This window comes from Mandrillus leucophaeus, unplaced genomic scaffold (assembly GCF_000951045.1).
Source record: "Mandrillus leucophaeus isolate KB7577 unplaced genomic scaffold, Mleu.le_1.0 Scaffold868, whole genome shotgun sequence".
Lineage (NCBI taxonomy): Eukaryota > Metazoa > Chordata > Mammalia > Primates > Cercopithecidae > Mandrillus > Mandrillus leucophaeus.
The window spans coordinates 850,770-875,054 of NW_012109452.1; the positions used below are offsets into that span (position 1 = coordinate 850,770).

At 34.9% G+C, this 24,285-nt stretch overlaps 1 protein-coding gene across 1 annotated transcript in view; it reads right to left on the minus strand.

The window, feature by feature from the left end:
• Positions 1–13,318, minus strand: part of ALB (albumin) — an 18,026-nt gene extending 4,708 nt beyond the window's left edge. Inside the window, exons 1-11 of the mRNA XM_011968975.1 lie at positions 13,151–13,318; positions 12,390–12,447; positions 11,115–11,247; positions 9,065–9,276; positions 8,380–8,512; positions 7,460–7,557; positions 5,742–5,871; positions 4,233–4,447; positions 2,683–2,815; positions 1,493–1,590; positions 170–308 (exon numbers count right to left, since the gene is read on the minus strand). Of these exons, the coding sequence (XP_011824365.1) occupies positions 170–308; positions 1,493–1,590; positions 2,683–2,815; positions 4,233–4,447; positions 5,742–5,871; positions 7,460–7,557; positions 8,380–8,512; positions 9,065–9,276; positions 11,115–11,247; positions 12,390–12,447; positions 13,151–13,229 (1,428 nt within the window). The 5' untranslated portion in view covers positions 13,230–13,318. The remainder of the gene's footprint in view (positions 1–169; positions 309–1,492; positions 1,591–2,682; positions 2,816–4,232; positions 4,448–5,741; positions 5,872–7,459; positions 7,558–8,379; positions 8,513–9,064; positions 9,277–11,114; positions 11,248–12,389; positions 12,448–13,150) is intronic.
• Positions 13,319–24,285: the final 10,967 nt, after the last annotated feature.

The window sequence follows — 24,285 nt, forward strand, 5'->3', positions numbered from 1 at the left end:
CTTTGGGACCCTGGCTGCCAATATCACAAATACACATGCATACATGCACACACACGCACACAAATATGCACACACACATTACTCTCTTCTGCTTATGAAAGCTAGCATTATCAATATCTAAAGGTAAAATTTTTTCATTATTAATTTATTATATTTTTTAAAGACTCACATAGTCTTCTGCACAGGGCATTCTTTTTGCTTCAGGAAGTTTACAACATTTGGCACCCACTTTTCCTAGGTTTCTTGAGACCTCTACAAGAGTTGGAGTTGACACTTGGGGTACTTTCTTGGTGTAACGAACTAATAGCCTGAAAAAAAGAAGTCCATGTGTTTTCAGCAAGGCAAGAAACTGTCTAGCATAGTAGATAAAACAGAGAACACTTGGCCGGAATCAACTAAGATGTTCCTATATTCCATTCATCATATTATCTCCATCTGCAGAGTAGTGGGTTAGTGGAGGGGAGAAAACTTTCTCCTGAACAACTAGTCAAACCTGGCTTTGAGTTCCACCTGTACTACTTGTATAATCTTGGGAAAGTGAGTTACCTACTTCAGTGACATTAATAAATTTATTAATTTCTTCTTTCAATAAAACCTGGAGAGAGCTTCATATATATCAGCATGTGCTGAACTTGAAAGATACAAGTAGAAAATGGAAGAAATATATCTGACTCAATAGGGATAGTTCAAGGGTTAAATTAAAAGTAGTAAAGTATTATAATTAATCTGGCATGGTACCTAATATATAATAATCATGTATTAAGAATGCCAGTCACCATTAAAAGTCAATCTATGATTGTAATCTACTTGAGGAAAGAAACTATGTCTTGTTCACTGTTATTATCCCTAAAACCAATAATCAGAAGAGCACTATGTGTATGAGCCACACAATAAATATCTACTGTATAACATATCTCTTCTTGTTTTTAACCTTCATAGATAAGGTTCTATTGAATTGGGATATTAGTCCACAAGCCATTCTCTCTCTGTCTCTTCCATGGAGGGAAATTCCACAGAAACACAAGGTTTAATCATCAGACACTAGGTGCATCTCCCAAACAACCTGAATTTAATATTCAAACATGAATCTAAATTCGTTACATTTTGTGTTCAGCTCACATATTACTTTTTGAGCGACTGCTATTCAAGGCCTACTACTTCCTGCTCTACAAAATATTGCCATGTTCTATTTGCCCATTAACTATTTCTTAACCTTCAAGGGACATCCTCAGTTCGATATACCAAGATTTCGTATTTACCCTCCCAGTCTACATACTTCCAGTCTTAAGAGAACAATTCTTAGACTACATTCAAATATAGGCCTCTCCACCCTATCAACTATTTAATCTCTCCTCTCCTATCTTTCTTGACAAAGAGTGATTAGAAATATGTAATGTATTCTCATTCTTACAAGTTTTATGCTAGGTGGTTCATATATTAAGTCTTAAATAATTACAAATTGATCAAAAATCAATCAATAAAAATTACTTACGCATTCTGGAATTTGTATTCTCCAAGCTGCTCAAAAAGTTCACAATTTTGTTTGACTAAATTCTGAGGCTCTTCCACAAGAGGTTGAAATTCATCAAACTGAAACATAGAAGAATTGTGTTGATAGTATTATGCCTGAGGATCAGATGCAGGTTGTTTTTCACCCCTCTGGTCAGAATGATATCCTTTCTCCTTTCTACTCAAAGCCACACAAACAGACGAATATCAATGCCACGCTGCCACATTACATTCAAACGATTTATTTGGTGAGCTTGCATCATGTAAGTGGCTAAGAATATTCAGGCTCTGAAGTTCAATGACCAGTATTTGAGCCAAGTTATCTAACTCATTCTTCAATTGTGCAATTTTACTTACCATCTCCACATTTCAGAATCCTTATCCCTAAAAGAGGGCAAAGATGGTACTCATCTCATAGAGCTGCTCTGTAAATCAGTTAAGCTAATGAAATTAAGCAGTGCCTTGCATGTAATAAAAGTTTAATAAGTTATGGCTATGATTATACATATTATTATTATTAGTTCACCTTTCTAGTTAGATTCTGGGCTCTCCAAAATGAGAGATTTTACCTTGGTCATTGGTCGTGCATGGTGCCTGGCATCTAGTAGCTTCTTGACAGAGGAAAAAATGAGTTTTATCTGATTCTGAATAGTTTGGAAACCATTACATATGCTAGTGGGAACCCTAAAAGTCCTCCAGAACAGATTTCCTCTCCTAACTTAATTTCCTGTAGAACTACTCCTAAACATTCTCAAAAAGATTTGAAAATCTTCTAAAGGAACAGGTTCTATAATTTGCCTGAAGATACTAATTCTAGTACTTGATTAGTCCTGGGATCAGGTTAACTCACTTTACATCTAAGTTAAGTATCTTCTAATTAACAGTTAAATTTACTTTAAGTTATTTTGTTCTCAGGATTGTGAAAAACAGAAAAAAAGATCAAAATTTCACAGAGATTGCTCTATTCAGATCTTTCTATTCTAGACTAGTCTAAATTTTGTTAATCATTCTAAGGCTACTTTTTCTATCATGTTTAAGATTGCAGAATTGAAACCATCTCAAGAAAAGATCTAAATTGCACTGTATATCATTTTACATTCTTGCATTATTTTTCTTTCTCATTATTGGAATCATCAGTCAAAGAACAACATTTTTTTCCAACAATAAACCTACCACTTTGGCATAGCATTCATGAGGATCTGCAGCGGCACAGCACTTCTCTAGGGTGGCTTCGTATGCCTTGGCAAGTCTCAGCAGCAGCATGACAGAGTAATCAGGATGCCTTCTTGCATATTCATACAAAAACCTAATTAAGATGAAAATAAAATAGACTTTGTTGGACAAATGAGCACCAAAAAAAAATCACAAAGCTAACCTCAAAAGTAACTCATATTCCAAAAGTCTTAATTTGACTAAACCCCATGCAGTAAAGCTTAGTAGCTAAGGACTTGGGGTCCAGAGTTAAAGTTACCAAGGCTCAATTCCTAGCTCTGCCACTTATATTACTGCATCACCTTAGGCAACTTATTTAAATGATCAGAGCCTTCGTCTCCTTCTCGGTAGAATGGAGATAACAAGATAACAATAGTATTTGTCGGCTGGGCGCCATGGTTCATACTTGTAGTCTCAGCACTTCAGGAGGCTGAGGCAGGCAAATCACCTGATGTCAGGAGTTTTAGACCAGCCTGACCAGCATGGTGAAACCCTGTCTCTACTAAAAATACAAAATTAGCCAGGCATGGTGGTGCGTGCCTGTAATCCTAGCTACTCGGGAGGCTGAGGCAGCAGAATCGTTTGAACCTGGGAGGTAGAGGTTGCGGTGAGCCAAGATGGCGCCATTGCACTCCAGCCTGGGCAACAAGAGGAAAACTCTTTCTCAAAAAAAAAAAAAAATGTTATCTGTCCCAGGAGGTGGATTATGATAACTACATGACATAATCTACAAAAAGCACACACTGCTTGGCACATATGAAGTCTTTGATGAATGACACCTGTTATTTTTATTAATATTTTGTTTGATTTAAACTACATCTCAAAAGGATTTTGATAGATGGGTAGAGATATGTTCTTAAAATACTCTGTTTCTTCTCTGTATGAGTGAAATCTTGTAAGGTACATAATTTTATGAAATATTATTTAGTGCATAGCATGTTATCATAATCCAACAACAAAAATGCAAACTTTATCACCACACTTTCTGATAATATATAAACATTTATTTTGTAATTGAGTTTCATACCATATTGCCATTATACTGAACTTCCAGTCTTTTCACCAAATATAAAGCACCTGATGTCAGACTCTATATTTCTTTTTATACTTCTTTGCTACCATTGTATAGATTAGATAGATAGACTAGATTAGATTAGTCAGACAGACAGGCAATACGTAGTCACACACATAGATGTTCAAGAACTACACCTGGAATGAATGAATGAAGTATACATAATTTATATATACACAAAATGTTTCTAGAGGTATTTTCAGAAATATCCCTAAGGAGTAAGGAATGTTGAGCTTTTGCCATGAGCATATATTATTTTACGATAATGTATTTGACCAATTAACTATTTCAAAAATTGTTAAAGGCTGGGAAAGGGAAGGATGAAGAAACATTCTGGGCAGCAGGGAAATTGTAGCAATTCCACAGAAAAGCCTAGACCATCCTCCTAAGTTGTGAAGTCATACCAAAGCTATAAAAGAATAATTTCTTATCTACTTACATGCCCAGGAAGACATCCTTTGCCTCAGCATAGTTTTTGCAAACATCCTTACTCTCAACATAATCAGCAGCTAATGAAGGCAAGTCAGCAGGCATCTCATCATTTTCCACTTCGGCAAGGCAGTGGGATTTTTCCAACAGAGGTTTATCACAGCATTCCTTCAGTTTACTGGAGATTGAATCTTGATTTTCACACATATACTTGGCAAGGTTCGCCTATAAGTAAGTTGGTGGAAATTGTTCAACACGAATTGACATTGCTATACATTTTCCTCAGACCTTTATTAAATTGGCAGAACATATTCATTGTATTCTAAGACCATACACATGTGCCTTCTATGAACATACTCTGTTTGCTCCTAAACCTGGAGATGTAGATAGGACTACAAAAACATTCCCACTTGATTAAAATAGACTAATCAGTAGCAGGTGCTCAGCTCAGTTATTTATTAATTTTATGTTCCTACTGTTAGGGCATTTAAGTTTTTTTCATTAAAACTCAATGCTGTTTTTCCAAATAATCTCCCCAAAATTAAGTGCAGGCCTTTTGAAACCAAATAACCAAATAAAATATTGAAGATTTTGGAAAAATGAGTCAAGATCATAGCCATAGACCCTGCTTACATACATAAAATAGCTGCCTTAAATTTTCCAGAAAGTGCCACGAGAGATTAGGATTCTAGTATTTGCCCATAAGTTTAATCTTGAAGAAAGGGAGAAAGAAAACATTATAAGTTTGGAGAAAAGAGATATCATTCCAAATATTTGCACGTCTAACAAAGACAATTAATTAAGGGAAGGAATATAGAGAAGAAAAATACGTCATTTCCAAAAATCTCTTCAAGTAGTGATCTTCTCCAAGTCCACCTACCTCCCTCAAAAAATCTTCTTAGGCCGAGTACGATGGCTCATGCCTGTAATCCCAGCACTTTGGGAGGCCGAGGCGGTGGATCACCTGAGGTCAGGAGTTCGAGAATAGCCTGGACAACATGGTGAAATCCCGCCTCTACTAAAAATACAAAATTAGCCAGGCATGGTGGCGCATGCATGTAATCCCAGCTACTTGGGAGGCTGAGGCATGAGAATCACTTGAACCCAGGAGGCAGAGGTTGCGCTGAGCCATGATCACACCATTGCACTCCAGCCTGGGCAACAAGAGTGAAACTCTGTCTCAAGAAAAGAAAAAAAAAATCTTCTTAGACATCTACCTTGCAGATGTTCTGCCAAGTAGAACCTTGTAACTGTTCTACTTCAGTTTAAGCCTTTATTTACAGTTAGAGCATGAGTGAAAGGAGTTACAAATCAGCGAATGGGTTTATCAGGTAATTTATAGCCAGGTTAAAAACAGAAAGGTATCACCACCATAGGCACGGAAAGATGGAAGATAGGGCAGACAAAAGCACAGAAGACAATCTCAACCCACTGTCAGCTATCACTAAAGATACCAAACGCATCCATTCTACCAACTTGTGTTTGCAAGATACCAAAGAGCATGTCGATGACTCTTTACCCTGTCATCAGCACATTCAAGCAGATCTCCATGGCAGCATTCCGTGTGGACTTTGGTAAGATCTGTCACTAACTTGGAAACTTCCGCAAACTCAGCTTTGGGAAATTTCTGGCTCAAGCGAGCTACTGCCCTAAAAAGAAAATTGCCAATCAAAATGGTATTATCATGCAATATTTTATATGAAAGCACTAGGCAAATACTATTTCTCAAAAGAAAATTCAAAATGGACATACAGAAATATTTTTTTAAATTCATTAGTTCTAGTTCTGAACCAAACGGTAATCATTTTTCCTTAGGGCAGAATCATCCATTTAAGAGTGTGTGTGTGGTGGGTAGAAATCTAGTAAGTCATAAAAGCAGAAATAAAAAAGGAACTCTAAAAGGGGTAACAGGCTGAGAAGCATCAGGTTTGGTGTCCAGATGTGACTTCCAGCTTTGGCTTTATCACTTGTTAGCAGCAGGACTTGTTAGCAGAGGGCTCAGCCTCTCTGAGCTTTAGCCTCTGCAGTGCCATGACAACATGCTAAATTGAAGAATTCTTTTGAGGATTAAATTAGATAATACATACAAAAGCATTTTATAATCTAGGAAGTACTACACAAACTCCAATTATCTTTTTTCTCAATTGAAACACATTCTTTCTGACTTCTAAAGGTCTCTTAGAAAAGAAATCTTATAACTTCTACAGAATGAGGGAGTTTTTATTGATCATACTTATAAAAAGAAAGATCCAGCACTATCTTCAAACTCTATGACAAGATGTAAACGTCTAATTTTCTTCATTCTCTAGTCATTTCACAGTTGCCAAAATCGGGTAAAGAAGACTTCTTTCCCAAAAATCAATCATAGCCTGTTTATCTGTGTATAATTTTATGTTGGGGTTGTTTTGTTTATAAACTTGGTTTATTTTGGTGGTGTAGATGGTAGGAATGATGAGCAAATACAGTTCAATTGACAGTTTCTAGAGAGCATGCATAACGTCTGTTATTTTCATTTTATCTTCTGTTGTGTTGATTTGCTGTTGACTAATAGGTAAGGAGTGAGGGTGAGGGGGCAGCTAGTATTTTTCTTGACATGGCTATTAAAGTATGCTCCCAGAACCAACTAAGTGATATGAAAACAGAGGCTCAGGCAAAAACATGAGATGAAGATCAGAGCTGGAGTTATGCAAAAATAAGAAGTAACTTCAGCTTAGTTGGCGACTGAACTTAACTATAAGACATAAAAGGACAAGCAAAGAGTTTTAGATCATTGGGGGGAAGATAAAATTAAATAAAGGGATTATATATGTTGTATACTTGTATCAAAATATCTCATATACCCCATAAATACGTATACCTACTATGTATCCACAAAAATTAAAAATAACTTTAAAAAAATTAAATAAAGAACCATGCCTACAGCTCTATAAAAATAATGAACCATTAGAATAAGAGCCCAAGTTTTCATAAATAAATAGAATTTAAATATCTGTCCCCTTTTTTAGGCCAAAAAGGATAGTATCCTCTAAATTATTTGACTATTTAGAAAAGATTAAAAATAATGTCAAATTGACATTGATATTTGATTTTTACCTCTATTAGAGTTTTACCTTTTAGACAACCAAAGAAATGTATTTGACAGCACTTTGCAAAATGCATAAAAATGTACAATTTTGTCACTGAAGCATTATCATTTACATCATTAAAAAGATGTTAACTATGTTCAAAAATATTTACCATGCTTTGAAAGCTCTGTCTCCGAATTTTTGGAGACTGGCACACTTGAGTCTCTGTTTGGCAGACGAAGCCTTCCCTTGATCCCGAAGTTCATCAAGCTACAAAAAGGAATAATTTGGTGAAAATTAGAAGAAAAATTCTACATAAAACATCCCTCCATAAGCTCAGATGAAACTGCCAAATTAAATTTTGAAGACATAATTTATGCCTAAATTCCCAAGTACTCCTTTTGGTGAATAACGATTTTGTTCTGTAAGAAAAGGAAAGATCATTGGATCATTCTGGTCATAGCGGAATTACCTACGCAGTTAGAAACTAACTGGAAACATTGTCAGGGAAAAGAGTCTTAAAAGTGGGAGAAAAGTCAGAGAAAGAGTACACTAATATCCCAGGGACTGCAATTTTGCTAATTTTTAAATTTTGTGTATAATTCATTTCAGTCTCTCCTCCATCAACATCAGTAAACTCCTCAGAAAAGAAAATAAAGCATTCCATAATATATATTTATGGAATGAATGCATGAACTCAGGCATCTAGATGCAGTAAAAGTCTCCACTTTGAATTCCCTCCCTAATAAAAATGATCATGAAAAGACAAACAAGAACTGTGGCCCCTTGCTGTGCAATTTGACCAACAAGTTTCAGTATTTCACTATAGTGATCACTGCCATAAAAAGTGGTGAAATGTTTAAACACATGCACAGTGATGACCTCTGTCAGATCATCATTGGCAAATCTTAAAAGAAGAAATGAGGGTGTAGGCCTTCAAAGATGAAAGATTTTCAAGAGAGATAAGAGGAAGGCTTTTTTGGCCATGTCGGGAAGTTTATATCAGACACTCAGTTTCCTGAAATCTAGCCACAAAATGGACAAAATCAGGTTGGATTATGAACTCCTTTTTTCTCTTCCTTCGCACAGTACCTTTGGTAAGAGGCAGGCAGCTTTATCAGCAGCTTGACAACATTCTGCAAAAGCAGCTTTATACCTTGCAGCAAAGAAAAGGAGTTCTGGGGCATAAAAGTAAGGATGTCTTCTGGCAACTTCATATAAGTATCTACATTTTGAAAAAGAAAAACAGTCACTTTTCTATAGCAGACAGTATTACAGAGATAATTGCAATTGACATTCTCCCCAGAACCTCCAAAATCCAAATATATCTAATTAACCAGTTAAGCTCAATTTGCACATGATGGTCTCGTCTTTGACATTCTTTAAGTCTGTGGAAAAAAGGGTTAAGTTTGTGTGTGCGTGCATGTGTGTGTGTGTGCCTAAATGGTTAAATTTTGGCAATATAATGTTGCTGACTAAAACGAAATCAATTATGACAACTATATATAAATATCTTCATAATACATTAAATATGTCTATCTTAAATTTTTCAGAAAGGTTGTATCCTGTTTCGATAAACTTCAAAATATCTTTGATCATATTTTTTGCTGTGTAGAATTTTGTGGTATCAAATACTACTTCTCTAAAAAATCATCATAACAAAACTTCCAAGTCTTAATGTTGAAAATATTTTTGTTATGGTAATTTTTATAGAGTGTTGGCCTATGGAGTTGCTCCATGCTTTTTAATTTTGAAGTATAAACATCCGATTACTTACTTTTTCAAAAATGTCGCTTCATTATCATGAAAAGCAGTGCACATCACATCAACCTCTGGTCTCACCAATGGGGGGAGGTTCGGGTTGTCATCTTTGTGTTGCAGGAAGCATTCATTTCTCTCAGGTTCTTGTTTTGCACAGCAGTCAGCCATTTCACCATAGGTTTCACGAAGAGTTGCGACTGTGCATAATTTGTCTCCAAAAAGAGTATGCTAAATGGAAGAAAGCAGGTTTCAGTTGCTGTACAATACCTTTTTTCTTTATAGCCAAAGAACAGTAGAAAGGATTTAATATACTGGTTAAGCTTGGTGAGGAAATTATTTAAAAATCCACTTTTCCTCCCAACCCAGGTTTAGAGTTTCCAATGATTTAACCATCTCTATATAATTTTCATAAGAATTAACTGTCACACTATAACTATGGTGAATAAAACAGGGCAAAAAGACAGTCAATAGCTTTAAGGAAAGTTATATGACTCCTATTTCAAAACCTAAAACTAAAGGGTAAGAGCAATCATTATAACAGAAATCAAGGGAAAATAAGCTTCTAAGCAGCATGTGAATTCACCTAGGGCAAAAAAACATTCAAATAGTTTCTCACTTCATCTGCCACCTTTCTAGAGGGCCAGTTTTTAGTATATGCTGTTGAAAACTGAGGAGTAACACAATCTATCATATATTAAGTGACTATTAAGATGTAGACATTTTTCTTCTAGAAATGTTATCTAAAATCACTTTCCAATAAATGAGTCCTTTCCTTATCTCTAATTTTTATTATGAAAGTAACTGTAACCCCAGGGAAAATATACTACTCTAGACAGAATTTATTAATTTTTCTATGTATTTTTAAGAATTCTTACGTAGCACCAGAGTATTGTGTAAAGTTAAAGTCCTGACTCTGCTGTGAGGGAGAGGTACATAATAAGAAGGGGAAAGGCTCCAGTGATAAAAACTCGCCTTGCCCATAAGAAGCATATATAGATTGAGTGGTAAAAGAACGATAAACCTGTCCTTGTTTTGAAGATTGATGTGGAAATACTAAAAATTTAAAATTCTTCAACATGACTAAGTACTCTACTTTTTTATTGTATGTAAAAATACAAAGATATCTAAAATGAGGAATGTACAGCTGTATTATTATTCCACCCAGGTAACAAAATTAGCATAGAAATCAGTTGGTGTTTTCTGATGACAAAAACCATGCTATCATCTCTAAGAGATGGTAGCTCTCCTGTGTTCATTGCCACACTATCCATAATAGTCAAGATGTAGAAAACCAACCTAAATGTTCATCAACACATTACTGGATAAAGAAAATGTGGTATACACATGCACTGGAATATTATTCAGTCTTGAAAAGAAGGAAATACTGCAATAGGCAACAACATGGTTGGACTTTGAATGCATTATGCTAAGGGAAATAAGTCAGTCACAAAAAGATAAACAGTACATGATATCGCTTATATGAGGTAGCTAAAATAGTCAAACTCATAGAATCAAAGAGTATAATGATGGTTTCCAGTGGCTGGGGGAGGAGGAAATGAGGGGTTACTAATCAATGGACACAAAGTTTCAATAAAGTAAGATGAGGAAGCTGTACAACAGTGTACCGATAGTTAACAATAACGGATTGTACACTTAAAAATGTAAGGGGGTAGATTTCACGTTAAGGGTTCTTACCATAATAAAATAAGATAAATAAATAAATAATACATGCTATCATATCCCTATTAGCCTCTACAAAAGAAAACCAAACCTCAAATTTTAAAAAGAGGTATCTACAAATGACAAATTGCCATTTAAATACACCATGACTATTGTGTTTGGTCTCAATAAAGAAATGATTTTAAAACTGTGGGCATAGCTAAAGCATCTCTATCCCAAAAGAAACAATGGCTTATCAGTCTATGAGCAACTTTTGAGTGTTTCTTACAAATCGGGACGTTTAATAATCATTGAGAAAACTAAAAAAAAAAAAAAAAAAATTCCTTTGAAATGCTTGGGATTACTTCAAACAGCAGGAAGAATCTCCAAAATTAGAATGTACTTACAAGTGATTTGTCACAATTTTCAGCTGACTCATCAGCAACACATGTTTTTGCAAATTCAGTTACTTCATTCACTAATTTTACATGCTCTTCAAATGGACACTGCTGAAGATACTGAGAAAAAGCAACCAGCACCCTGAAACAAAGGATGTAGAAAAATGTAGTGTAATAAAACTTTAATATGTAACAGATTGCTATGCTAGAGAACAAATCATGTATGGGTATACGTTCTATCTTTTATACATCTTCTTCATCATTGTCCAGAAAGCCTATTCATATCAGGTATGATCTGAGGCCTAGATAGGCATGTGTGGCTTCCTAGGCAAAGAGGATGGTAGTTCCCTGACGTTTATATGCATGCGTGTGTCAGTAGATGCACACACATAGATCAAGCAAGCAAATTGTATGCCAAATAGATCTAATTGTCAAGACTAGGCATTTTAAAAATCCTTAGAATTACTTAAAACTAAAACAAATCCCACACTTTTCCTTTTTTGAAACAAGGTCTCACTCTGTCACCCAGGCTGGAGTGCAGTGGCACAATCGTGGCTCACTGTAGCCTTGACCCCTCAGGTCCAAGCGATCCTTCTACCTCAGCCTCCTAGGTAGCTAGGATTACAAGCATGTGCCACCATGCCTGGCTAATTTTTTTTTTTTTTTTTTTTTTCAGAGACTTGCCCAGGCTGGTCTCGAACTCCTGGGCTCATACAATTCTCCTGCATCAGCCTTCCAAAGTGCTGGGATTACAGGTGTGAACCACCACATCTGATCCCCACACATCTCTTTAATTAGCCTGTAGGATTAGGTAGACGTTTAAAAAACAAACTATTTTCTCATTTTTTACTAGATTAAAAAATATTTAAATATTCCCAACTCAGCACAGGAGTGTTTGGTATGTAAAGAAGATTTAGTGGATAAGCCACCAAAGGAAACCTATATTAAAGTCCTTTCCACCAAGCAAGTTCCAGAGCTGTACTGTCCAATATAGTAGCCATTAGCCACATATGACTATATACATTCAAATTAACTACAATTAAATACAATTTAAGTTTTTGTTTCTCAGTTGCACTTGTCATATTTGGAGTACTCAATAGCCATGTGACCAGTGACTACCTTATTGGATTGCCCAGATACAGAATATCTTCCTCAATGGAGAAAACTCTACTAGACAGCACTGTTTTAGAATCTGAACCTGATGACAAGGAAATAGAAGCATTTTAGAATAATAAACAACACTATTAGAAACATTAAATTTGATTCATCGATATTTTAACTTACAAGCCTTTGAAATGTTCTTCTCCCAAATCTTTAAACCGATGAGCAACCTCACTCTTGTCTGGGGAAGGGGAGAAAAAAAAGGGTTGTTAAATACTGAAGAAAACAAGAAGTAATAATGTTACTTTTTATATTTCTTTCCATTTGACTTAGATTATGCATTTGTTTCAAAATATTGGGCTCTGATTCCTACAGAAAAAGTCAGGATAATGGTGAATTATTTCTTCTGCCTTTAAACAGAGGAATAATTCAATTATCAAGAATACTATTTTTAAAATTATTAGATATTTATAGTTTTATATTCAAACAGGTAATATCTAATACTCTTTTAGTGTATATCAACAGCAACTGAGAAGACAGACTAAAATGAAAGTAAATATAAATACAAGTTCTATTTATGAGATCAACAGCACAGGTTTTGTGGCTTTTAAATAAAGCATAGTGCAATGGATAGGTCTTAGGGACAGTTATGCATTCAATCTTCAACTCTGTTCTGTGAAGTTTAAGTCACTCTAAGTTACTTTGCACTTTCCTTAGTGGGCAAAAGAAAATTACAGCCACTAAACAATTCTGACCTTTTATTTTACCTAGGATGTTTGAATTTTATTAATAAGACAACCTTGTAAGACTTCAAAAATACAAAATACTATCCCATTTTAGAAATACATGACAAAATAATTCTTTAAAGATGCAGAGTTTACTAAAACTTTATTTTACTAGGAAAATGGAATAAAAGTTGAACAATAGAAAAATGGATTTCTTACGTGTATCTCGACGAAACACACCCCTGGAATAAGCTGAGCTAAAGAGAAAGAGAAGGGAAATAAAGGTTACCCACTTCATTGTGCCAAAGGCTCGTGGGATTGACAGAAGAGAAAAGCTAGGACAAACGGAGGGAAATTAGCACTAATATACTTCTTCAACCAATAATTGTAGATTATTAACTAGACTCATCTTTGTATTTCATTGGCTCCCAACAGATTACAAAATTCATAATATTCTTGCCAAAAAATTGTTTGACTAAATCCCTTGTGTATATTTACCATCTGGAACTGTTTTCTCCACAAGACCTTGTCAATGTATTAAAGTTGTGTAAAACATCTTATCAAATTTTACATAAGAGTTTAAACGATTTGTATCTTTTATTCATTACCATGGTCTTTAACTGTAATTTCCCATTTGAACATTTTAGTTCTCGGTGTTTGCAATTTAGTTCTCAATGTTTAGTAATTAGTAACCAAACTAAATACTTTGCTTAGAAATAAGACATACTGAAAGAGTTAAGTCCCAAATTGCATCTATTGCTAATTCCAAGTGTGCTTTTATCTATAATGAAAAATTTACACACGAGTGCTCATGCATGCACACACACCTATACATACATACATATTTTAGGGCTTCTGTGTCTTTTTTACTATTCTGAAGCCATTCTGTCTGAAAAAGCTGATGTTGCCTCAGATACAAACTAAGAAAAAGACATAGCAACAATAACAAGTAAGATAGGACTTAGAAATTCTCTGTTACCATTCCTGCTGTTGCCCACATGTGATTCAGGCCCTGAGATAGGCTATTTAGATTCAGTGTGGGTATATCACATGGGATCTTCAGTTAAGGAGAGATAGAGAGGAAAATGGACCCAAATGAGATGACGATTATCTTTGCCATAATATACAATGGGACAGGCTGACCCCAAATTCCCTGTAGGTTATGGGAATCCTTGACCTTCACCAGGCATAGGATTCTTTCCGTCCCTGTTTTGTATTTAATTCTCTCTTTCAATAAGTAGAAAAATCACATGTTCTTTTATGTTGTTTTTAATTTCAAAATAAACTTAACATTATGTCTAAAAACAAAGCAAGGGAAGAATAATTTTTTAAATGTTTCATAAATCTTCCTTCCCTACCCAAGGTTCTTACCTCTACCTTGGAAAAGCTATCCTACCTCTGCTCTTTCGCTCAAAATATGAAGAACTACTGAGCTCAACAAGTAGGAAAAACAACTTTCTCTGATACTACATAATAATAATTAGTACTAAGCCAGTTATTTTACTTAAATAACTAAGTCAGTCAAAACCGGCAGTCAAATTTCTCCATGGCACATAGAGGCACAGAGACTAACAAAGTATTATTTATTCTACTCAGTCTTATAATGAAAGAAAATTTTTTCTATTCAGTCTTACAATGAAAGAAATTATTTTCTATAATCTTATGTCATTTTATTTCTTCTTCAGAAATGGGTACTAATTAAATAATAAAGCACAGAAGAGGAAAAAATCAAAGCTAGATGGATGATAGATAGATAGATACATAGATAGATAGATAGGAAGATTTTTTTTAATGACTCAAGGGAGTCCTGAAAGGAAATACCAGACTTGTCTTTCTGACTACAGATGAACAGACATAAAACAAGTGTGCCTGTGGAATTATTTCCATTGAAGAAAAACAAGCATTTTTTTCTAAAGCCAGAAAAACCTACATCTGAAAAGAAAAAAGAAACTATTCTGTCTTTCTAAATTAAGAAAATAATTATTTCTTGGATAAATTATGTCAACTTTTAACTTCCTAGAAATTGTAGGCATTATTTATTAGAAGTCAGTAACCAACCCTAGGTTTTTCCTTATAGAAGTCCTTGGGAAAGGCCTACCCAAACATAAAATCCTTACTGTTGAATATAATTGCTACTAATTGACAAATTCAGGCCTTTGTCACTCATGCATATACTCTGTGCATAGCTTTTAATTTAACAAATGAAAAGAATAATATTAGTCCATCTAGTTTTCACTGCAATATTATATTGTAATATATTGTTACATACAAAGAAACCTAAAAAAAATCTCAAATTCATCATGACTGAATAGAAGCTTCGAATTGATTTTCCTATATCTAATGAAGAGCCCCAGCTTTAAAACAAAATTGATGAAACCTAAAAGAATCTTTTCTTACAGTACGAATAAGGCATTTTGCATATGTGCATCCTACTAAAAGATTAATAGATAGTTTAGAAATTAAAATATTTAATTCTCAATGATATCTGCATACTTAAGAAATACTTGAACAATTGCACCTTCTGGATTTGCAAAGTAAAAATTTCTGCATTTTTCTCTGAAAACCTCTGGCATTAATTCCATATGAACATTCTATACTGAGAGAAATAAACCTACATAATTGTTAGTTATTTCTAAATTTTCTGTTCTTCAAACTTTGAAACTCTGTTTAGTCAGTCATCAACGGGTTCTGGCATGAGGGTAAATGTAAATATTTAGAGTAAGAGTTATAAATATGGTTTAGAGATTCTCTTTACTCGGTAAACAGAAAAAGAGCCCCAATGATTTTTAAATGTTTTCTCATCTTTGTGGGAGAAGTTTAAAAATAGAGAGTAGTTAAGAAAAGTATTTTCTTTAGAAAGAAAAACAGTGTACTGATCATTTAGAAAAGAAAAAAAAATACCTCAATTGAAATGTACGTATACCTGGGATTTAAACCTGAGCCTTTAACCCTTTTGTTCTTTGTTCTGCATTCACTGTGATGGGATGGAAAAGGCACAGTTTTTAGGTAGATGAAATATCTCTGAACCAGTCTCCCATTTTCTGGCCACTCTGTCACTTTAAATCTGCACCCTTCTGCTACCCTCAGGACTCCTGAAGCTTCTCACTGAGTCATTCACACTAGGTTTGCCCTCCATCTAGCAATTCGTTTAGTCCAGCTTTTATGCCATCTCCCACTCTGATAGGTTATACTTCTCTTTCTCTTAAAGATAAAGGGAAACATATTCATGGAAATGTAACAATATCTAATAATATCATCAGAGACTATATAAACAACCACTTTACCCAAAGTCGTTCCAAAATACAGGAAATTTGGATTCATTTGGAGAGAAAATTGGGGACAGAAAAATCTAACCATTTTTCTACTATAAAATGAACATATGCAGATCTTTCCTATCATGAACAGCTTGCATTGCTTTCTACAAAATACGGAGGAGTGGAAAAGTGAAAGACTGTTAACCATCAAATTAACCAATTGAAACATAATCAGTAATTTAACTTCTTATTCACTTATGGAGACACATTTCCCCCAAAAAAAGTTAGAACAAAAGTGTATAAACTTATATAGGTATTTATAATGCTAATAAAAGTATATAAACTTATGTAGATATTGTAATGCAAATAAAAAATTGGAATGTAATCCAAGCAATTGCTCCCTCATTTCCCTCCATAACCCAATCCCCCCCAGATACTCACTTGAATTAGTGAGAAATATGGAATTGGCTGAAGATTTCATAGGGAATGAGGAGAAAAAACGGTTACATCATAAAATCCACCCCAGGTCACCATCTTTGGCTTGTCCAAACTTTTAAGTCCCTCTGCCCCCAAATCTCACATGATGAGAGTCCCTCTCCTTGACTTTCCTCATGTTACACTGGGCCTCTGGAATTTATATACATTCGAATTTCCTAACCTTTTACTTTACATTCCTCAGTTCTTCTCTGTGCGGTTTACTCCAGCTCAGTGTCCGTTTCTAGCTGCAGAACTGGACATGCACATCTGCATATATCTCTATGCCATACGGGCCAAGTTGGACTAAATCATCTTCAAGGATCCTTCCACCTTGAACATTCCGCAATTCCGTGTTTTCAATGTGACAGCCTTATCAAATGAGAAAAGGACCTGAGTGGTAGGAAAGAATATATCAAGTTAGGCAATTAGGATTCAAGTTTGAGAGCCTGTTCATTCCTAAGCCTCACAATTACTCCTCAAGTATTATGCTCTAGCTAGTTCAGCTTAATATTTTTAAAGAATAAAAAGTTCATTTAAACTTATTTAAACTATATTAATGAGACTTTCTCTTATCTTTTTATCAAGTTTTTCAAATGCAAGAAAAATACAGCTAATGTCTGCAATCCATGTTTATTCATTCTTAATAAATTAACAATGAATAGAATCTATAAACATATAAATTGAAATTAATATAATCCTGTCTCATAAGGATAGCCACAGATGGAAATTAAACAGAAATGAATGCACTTTGAGCCTATTCATATTCTATGTTTTAAACATGAAATTCAAGAAACTTGTTACTTAAAAGAAGTTTAAAGTTACAAAATTGAACTTTATAAACCTTCTGTAAAACAACTACGATTGTATAGCTAAAATAGTCTCATGTTGAAATTTTAGTAGATAGAGTTTAGAATGTTTTTATTAAAATGTTTTTTATTTTTTCTCCTTGATGTCTTCTATAGCTTTAGACTTTGTGAGACGTTTTGTAATCTTTTAGTGCCAGTTCTTAGCTAAAACTTTCTCAACCCATAACCCAGCTGAAGCTTGGAATTTAAGCCTTGAAATTCTCATGAATTTTCCAAGTAGCTATGTGTGCGCTGACATCAATAAATGAATGACTTGATCCAAAAAAAGTGTAAGTTTTAAGAAATACATCACATAAATAATTGGCAGATGTTCACTTTTTCTCTAGAGAGAAATTCAACTCTAGCCTAATTATAATAAACTACATAATGTAAATGCTATCAAAATAATTGTAAAATATTTTTGGGTATACAAGCATTGAATTGTTCAGTATTTGTTTTTCATTATGTAGATATTGAAAAGAATAAAAATGTTTTGTTAGAATAATACTTTGAAAATTTGGTTTGCTAAAATCATTCACTTAACAATAATATATTGCAACAAAAATTTGCATTTAAATAAAATAAAGAACTAATTTTAGTAACATATGATGTTGACAATGGCACTCTTTTTCCAAAATGCTTCTGATTTACAGTAGTGACACATCCTGTGTATTTAACAGCAATAAATTAAGTTACTAGATAAAATACAGATAAGTATTACTTTGATTCAATTTTAATTTTTAAATTTATACTGTTTATTTTTTCAGTTATTAATGTATTAGAAACAAATGGCTGTGTTTAAAGCATTTAATGTCTTGAAAGCAAATGGCTGTGTTGATGAGTCCAAAGTTATATCTGCAGTTACATGGAAAATTGACAAAAAATGCATATCAGGAGTGATGACATCTAAAAGCAAATATTGGCCAGCATCAACAAACGTGCTAATTATTTAACAACAGCATTCTTGTTGACAGGGCACAATCCATAAGACAATGTTTCATACTTATTTTAAGGAGCTGATTTCAAGGAGCTCACAATGTAACAAGGGAGACAGGAAAATAAGATAATTATAGTGAAACATTATAAATTATATGCAGGTAGAATACAAGGTACTCCTGGGATAATAAAGAAGCAGTGGAGGAGAAGCTCTAAATCCAAGGACAATCTCATGTGTAAATAAGCTGTGTGAGCTCTAACTTCCTTAGCTACCTATACAATCCAAGAGACTTCAAATTTCAAATTTGTATTCACTGTGTTTATTTTTGCTTGTGAAGATACCTTTTCCTGGAGAAATGGAATGAGTTGGCAGAGGACTGAAGAAAGTAAGGAGGATATGATGTGGTGTAATTTCTAAATGTTTGATAAAAGATCCAAGCAAAGAATTAGATCCCAGCTTCAAAGACAATGAAACTTCCTATAGAACTTTCAGAAAGAAAAGAAACGCAGGTTGGCAGGCAGAAAAAAAAAAAAAAAAGCAGAGTTTGCAATTATCTGGGTTTCCAGGCAAAACTAAGCATGAAAATGATCATTTTTCTCTCTCCCATTCCACGGCCTTCTGTATACCTCAAACATCTATCTCTTAGGGGTCCCACCTTTCCAACTGCTACGCAGCCTCTAAGTTCCATGTACCTCCTTTCTAACATAAATCTCATACCAAAACTTCCCTTTCTTAACCTGTTGGCAAACTCGGGTAGGTCTTAAAGATTAAAAATCTTACTAAGCTAATTCCACAAAATCTCACAAAACCTCTCATCTCAACCCCATGCTCCTAATCTCATCAACACTCCATTTCCTCCCCCATATCTAACCTTTCTAGAATGGTGGCATTTTATTGTAGAAGGGACTGCCGTCATGCCAGTTAATTCCTAATGGATGGAATTTCAAACGGGTGACAAAGTGGAAAAAGAACCTGAAACAGTGGTTCCACAGTTCTTCAAATCTCACCATGGGAGTCCTATCCCACTAGAACAAAAGGTTAACTGACCCTTGTAAATAACTGTTAGGGTCTGAACTTTGGTGCTTGAACTTTGGAATCTCTGTTTGACTGTTCAGAAAGTTTTTTTCCTTTTCTATTTGGATCATTGAGGTTTTTAGATTAAAGTTTGCATACAAAATAAATGCTACAATTTATATCCTACATCCCCAATATAATAAGTTTCTTGAAAGCACTAACTATGGTTTATCCTCACTATATCTAACACTAGATCCAGCTCATGCCTTGGATACAGAAGCCATTCGAAACTTTCATTGACTGTCAATTTAATTTGTCAGATCAAGAGTCAACTGTACCCATATGGTAAATGTTCATGAGCAACTTGATACCATGCATCCTCTACATTTGTCTTTTCTCATTAGAATGCAATCCAGAAATTAGTGTAAAGGGATACCACGAAGGTAAACAGGCTAGCAGAAGCTGCCTTACATCAATCCTGACCAACCAAAGAGGTTAAAAATATTCTAGTCACTAGCCAAAACAGGGTCTATTTAAATAGCCCAAAGATATACCCTATTGGCCCAGCAGCCACACCACATTCATTGCCCAGAATGTTACTCAATACTTACAATGTGCTGTTATGGCTGGCTCTTCTTTGGCCTCCCCACTCAAATCCAAGTCCCAACCCAGTACTAATTCCCATTGATATTATTTTGTATTTGGTTTAGGTGAGTAGATAAAGGGGATGCTAAAGGAGTTTAAATATGAAAATCTTTCCAGTGACTCAACCACTCTGTGAAGCAATGTTTTTTGTTGTAGAGAAACTTGCTCATGGCCACTTACTACATTGGTGCAGTTACTTCTTGATTGGCCAAATTAAACTAACAGTCACAAGTCTGTCCATTCAAGGGTTATTCTTTCTTTCAATCTTACTGTACCTTAAAACTGTTCATAATCGTAGAAAATATCAAATATGAAATGTACCTACAAGCACGGGGAAGAGGATATTGGGGATACTGCTTTACTCACTAGGAAAAATCCAGTGTAGTTAAATATTAACACAGGTACCTTTATTTTTAAACTAAAACATACATTTTATAGTAAAAAAAAAAGTCAGTGATGATATTTCGTGCTGTTTCTAATATTCTTTGTCATCCACATCCTGGGGTATACGTAACTAATTTATCCATGAGTTAGAAACTGTTCTGTTTGTAGTCATGATCATCTAGGAAAAACCTCTATACCCTGTGAACTCAAGCTTATTTCCTAATGTCATATGGCACAACTCCAAAATCTGGATTAGCCTTGACCTTTCTTCTATAAGGGCCTCATTGTCAAAATTTCTACAACACACCTACTGTAGAAAGTTCCTAATTTTCAACTATCTTTAGAACAACTTTCAAACAGGGTCATGAAATAAATTTAGGATGTCATGGCCAGTATTGTTTAGTAAAATAAAATTAATAGAATAGAATTGATCAGGATAAATTGCCTATAGTGGGATTAGTACCATTTTGTGAAAGTTTTGTTATACAGGTGTATATCAGGTCATCATGTAAAATCTGCGTTTTACTCAGGTCACTGTCAAAAAAACTTGGAAATCCATTCCTCCTCATGAAACCCACTTGACATCACTTCGGTATGTCAGTGTGCTCTTAGTCAATTGGCCATTTTCCCTCCATAACCCCCATCTAATTTTTTTCAAAAATGTACCCATTTGGCTTATGATACCATAAGTTTTCATGCCACACCATTTGATAGCTTCGGAGTACCTTTAATAGTTTCTTCTCCTTAACTTAAAGTATCCAATATGTCCCTAAAGAGTTTTGATCTATCTGTTAGTTAAATTGTTTTGACCCATTTTCACATTTATTCTTATTCACCAGGGCACCGACACCAGTTTGGTTCGGGCTCTCACCAAATCACACCTGAGTTATTACAATAAACTCTGAATTAATGATCATACTTCTACTCCCTATCTACTCTGATGAATACTAAAACTTCCTCTCTTTATGATGTTTTATTTGTTCCCTATAACATTTTAAATAAATGCCAAGCTTCTTGCTTTGGTATTCAAAATGTTCTGTAATCTAGCAGGACAAGGTGGCTCAGACCTATAATCCCAACACTGTGGAAGGCCAAACTGGGAGGACTGCTTGAGCCCAGGAGATTGATATTAGCCTGGACAACAAAGTGAGATCCTGTCTGTACACACACACACACACATATACACAAATTAAATTGCTCAGGAGTGGTGGTGCACACCTGTAGTCTCAGCTGCTTGGAAGACTGAGGTGGGAGATTGCTTGAGCCAGGAGTTCAAGTCTGTGGTGAGCTATAATCATGCCACTGCACTCCAGCCTGGGCAACAAAGCAAGACCCTGTCTCCAAATTAAAAAAAAAAAAAACAAAACAAAAAAAGCAACATACTCTGTAATCTGATTCCACTAGTTTATAATGTCCCTGAAAGCAGAAGCTCTGTCTTTCTCTATCACAGCAATATCCCCAGTGGCTAGCAAATGACTGGCATGTGTGTGTTCAATGTCTGTTAAATAGGTGAGGAGACAAATGAACAAATATGTGAAGAAATGACCTCCATAATATAATCTGTTATTCTCTTTCATGAATAAATTTTCCCATTGACTCAGTAATACTCCCTGTAACATATTTTGCAAGCCTACAAGGTGTTAAATGCCATAGTAGATGAGAAGATGTGCAAGGTGCTATTAGGTCATCTTCCTTTTACCTAGGGGGTCATGTTCATTTTCAGACGCAAATCTCTGCTTATTGGACTTTCTCCCACCATGATGATTTCCCCTGCTTTGTATCTATCTAAATCTTCCCATCTCCAGAGCACACCTCCAGACCTTCTCTTTTCCCAGGCTTACATTCTTCTCACTGTCTTCTGATGATCTCTATTACTTTGTTTTCATTCTTAGTTATATCTCTTGAATTTATAAGATTTTATTAAATTGTAATCATTTTATAAGAGTAAACATTTGCCCTGTTCACTGTATTCTTCACAAAATCTCAGTTCAGTACTAGACAGTAGATAGTAATTAAACCTATGAATTAAATTCAGTGAGTAAAAACTTTCCAAGTGATTGTATTATGAAAAAACAAAGAAAGATTGCTATATCCCCGTCTCCAGCAAATTTAAGATTCACATAAGTAATCACATACATTCCTAGCATGTAGCAAGTGCTCTATAAATATTTGTTGATTGAATGAATGAATGAATAAATAAATAAATGAACAAATAAGCCATTTCCAGTCTGATGTCCATCTACTCCTTGATATCCATGAAAGTATAATAAAAGTCCATGAGTTTATTGCCAATAGTAATTGAAAATAACAATAATAGAAATTTTGCATTTATTCATTATAAAGCTGCAAACACTAAAATCTCAAGTGTATTTATTTGGATTAGAACTATATTAACTCTACTGAACCACTGAGTGTGTGAGGGGAAAGAGGACAGCAGGGGACACTCTGTTTGTTTAACAAGCACTTATAAAATGCCTTCAAACATGCCAGTCCCTGTTCTCAGCAGTGCTTTACCAGCAGTAGCATATTTGCTCTTCTGGAAATCTTACTAGAATAGCCTTGTCATTACTGCATTTTACAATTGAGGAAACTGAGGTTAACATAAAGTAGCTAAGATTAAGTAAGTTGCCCAAGGTCAATAGCTAGTGAACAAAACAGCAAAGAGACGTTCAAGATACATATATGCTATGATGCCTTTCAAAAAATTAGGACAACTATTCTCTGACAGTCCCTCAAAACTATTATTATGTTGACAAAGCTACATTCATTGTTATTGGCAATAGAAAATTTGGGGGAGAAGGGAGACTGAATTGCGACCTGAGATGAGGGTGTACCCTTTTCGTCTTGTGCTTTATTATTTGTTTATCTTAAATAGGCTTTCTAAGTGTCATAAAGGCCTTGCTTTGTACCTTTCCTGTAACCCACAGCAGCAAAACAGATCATTAGTCCATGGGGCAGTACATGCCGAAGAAGAAAACAGACACTGGCAACCATGTTGGGAATGAGAAACATCCATGACTATTTCTAATTTCAAAGTCTCACAATAAATACAAGATGAAATCTACTGTTTCATATTGCTTTATTCTATCATTTCTTTTTTCTTGAGACTGAGTCTTTCTCTTGTCACCCCGTCTGGAGTACAATGGCGCAATCTCAGCTCCCTGCAACCTCTGCCTCCTGGGTTCAAGCGATTCTCCTGCCTCAGCCTCCTGAGCAGCTGGGATTACGGGCCCCGCTAATTTTTGTGGTTTTAGTAGAGATGGGGGTTTCCCCATGTTGGCCAGGCTGGTCTTGAACTCCTGACCTCAGGTGGTTCGCACGCCTCAGCCTCCCAAAGTATTGGGATTACAGGCATGAGCCACCACACCTGGCCTATTCTACAATCTTTTAAATAGCCACACAAAGCATTATTTTATATTTTAACTGATATTCTTTTTACTTATTACTTTGTCACTGCTAGAAAACATGTAAAAAGAATACTCTTGAAAACTCTTAAAGTCTTTTTAACTTACACCAAGTTCTGATCTTCTGGGAAGATTAGGTTTGAATTTGTTTTTGGTTTAGCTGTACTGATGATTACATTTGTGGAATTTGTTTGAAGACAGATGGTTGCTCAGATGCAAAACTGCTGGATTAAGCAGAAGCAGAGTGAAGTGGAATGATAAATACAAATGCAAGTCATGTGAAGGCAGCAATCAGAATAAAACAAGGTATTCATGAGAATGAGAGTCCTTCCAGTAATAACTACTTAGAGATTTTCTGGGTGAGATATACAGTGACTTCATAGAACTACTGCTG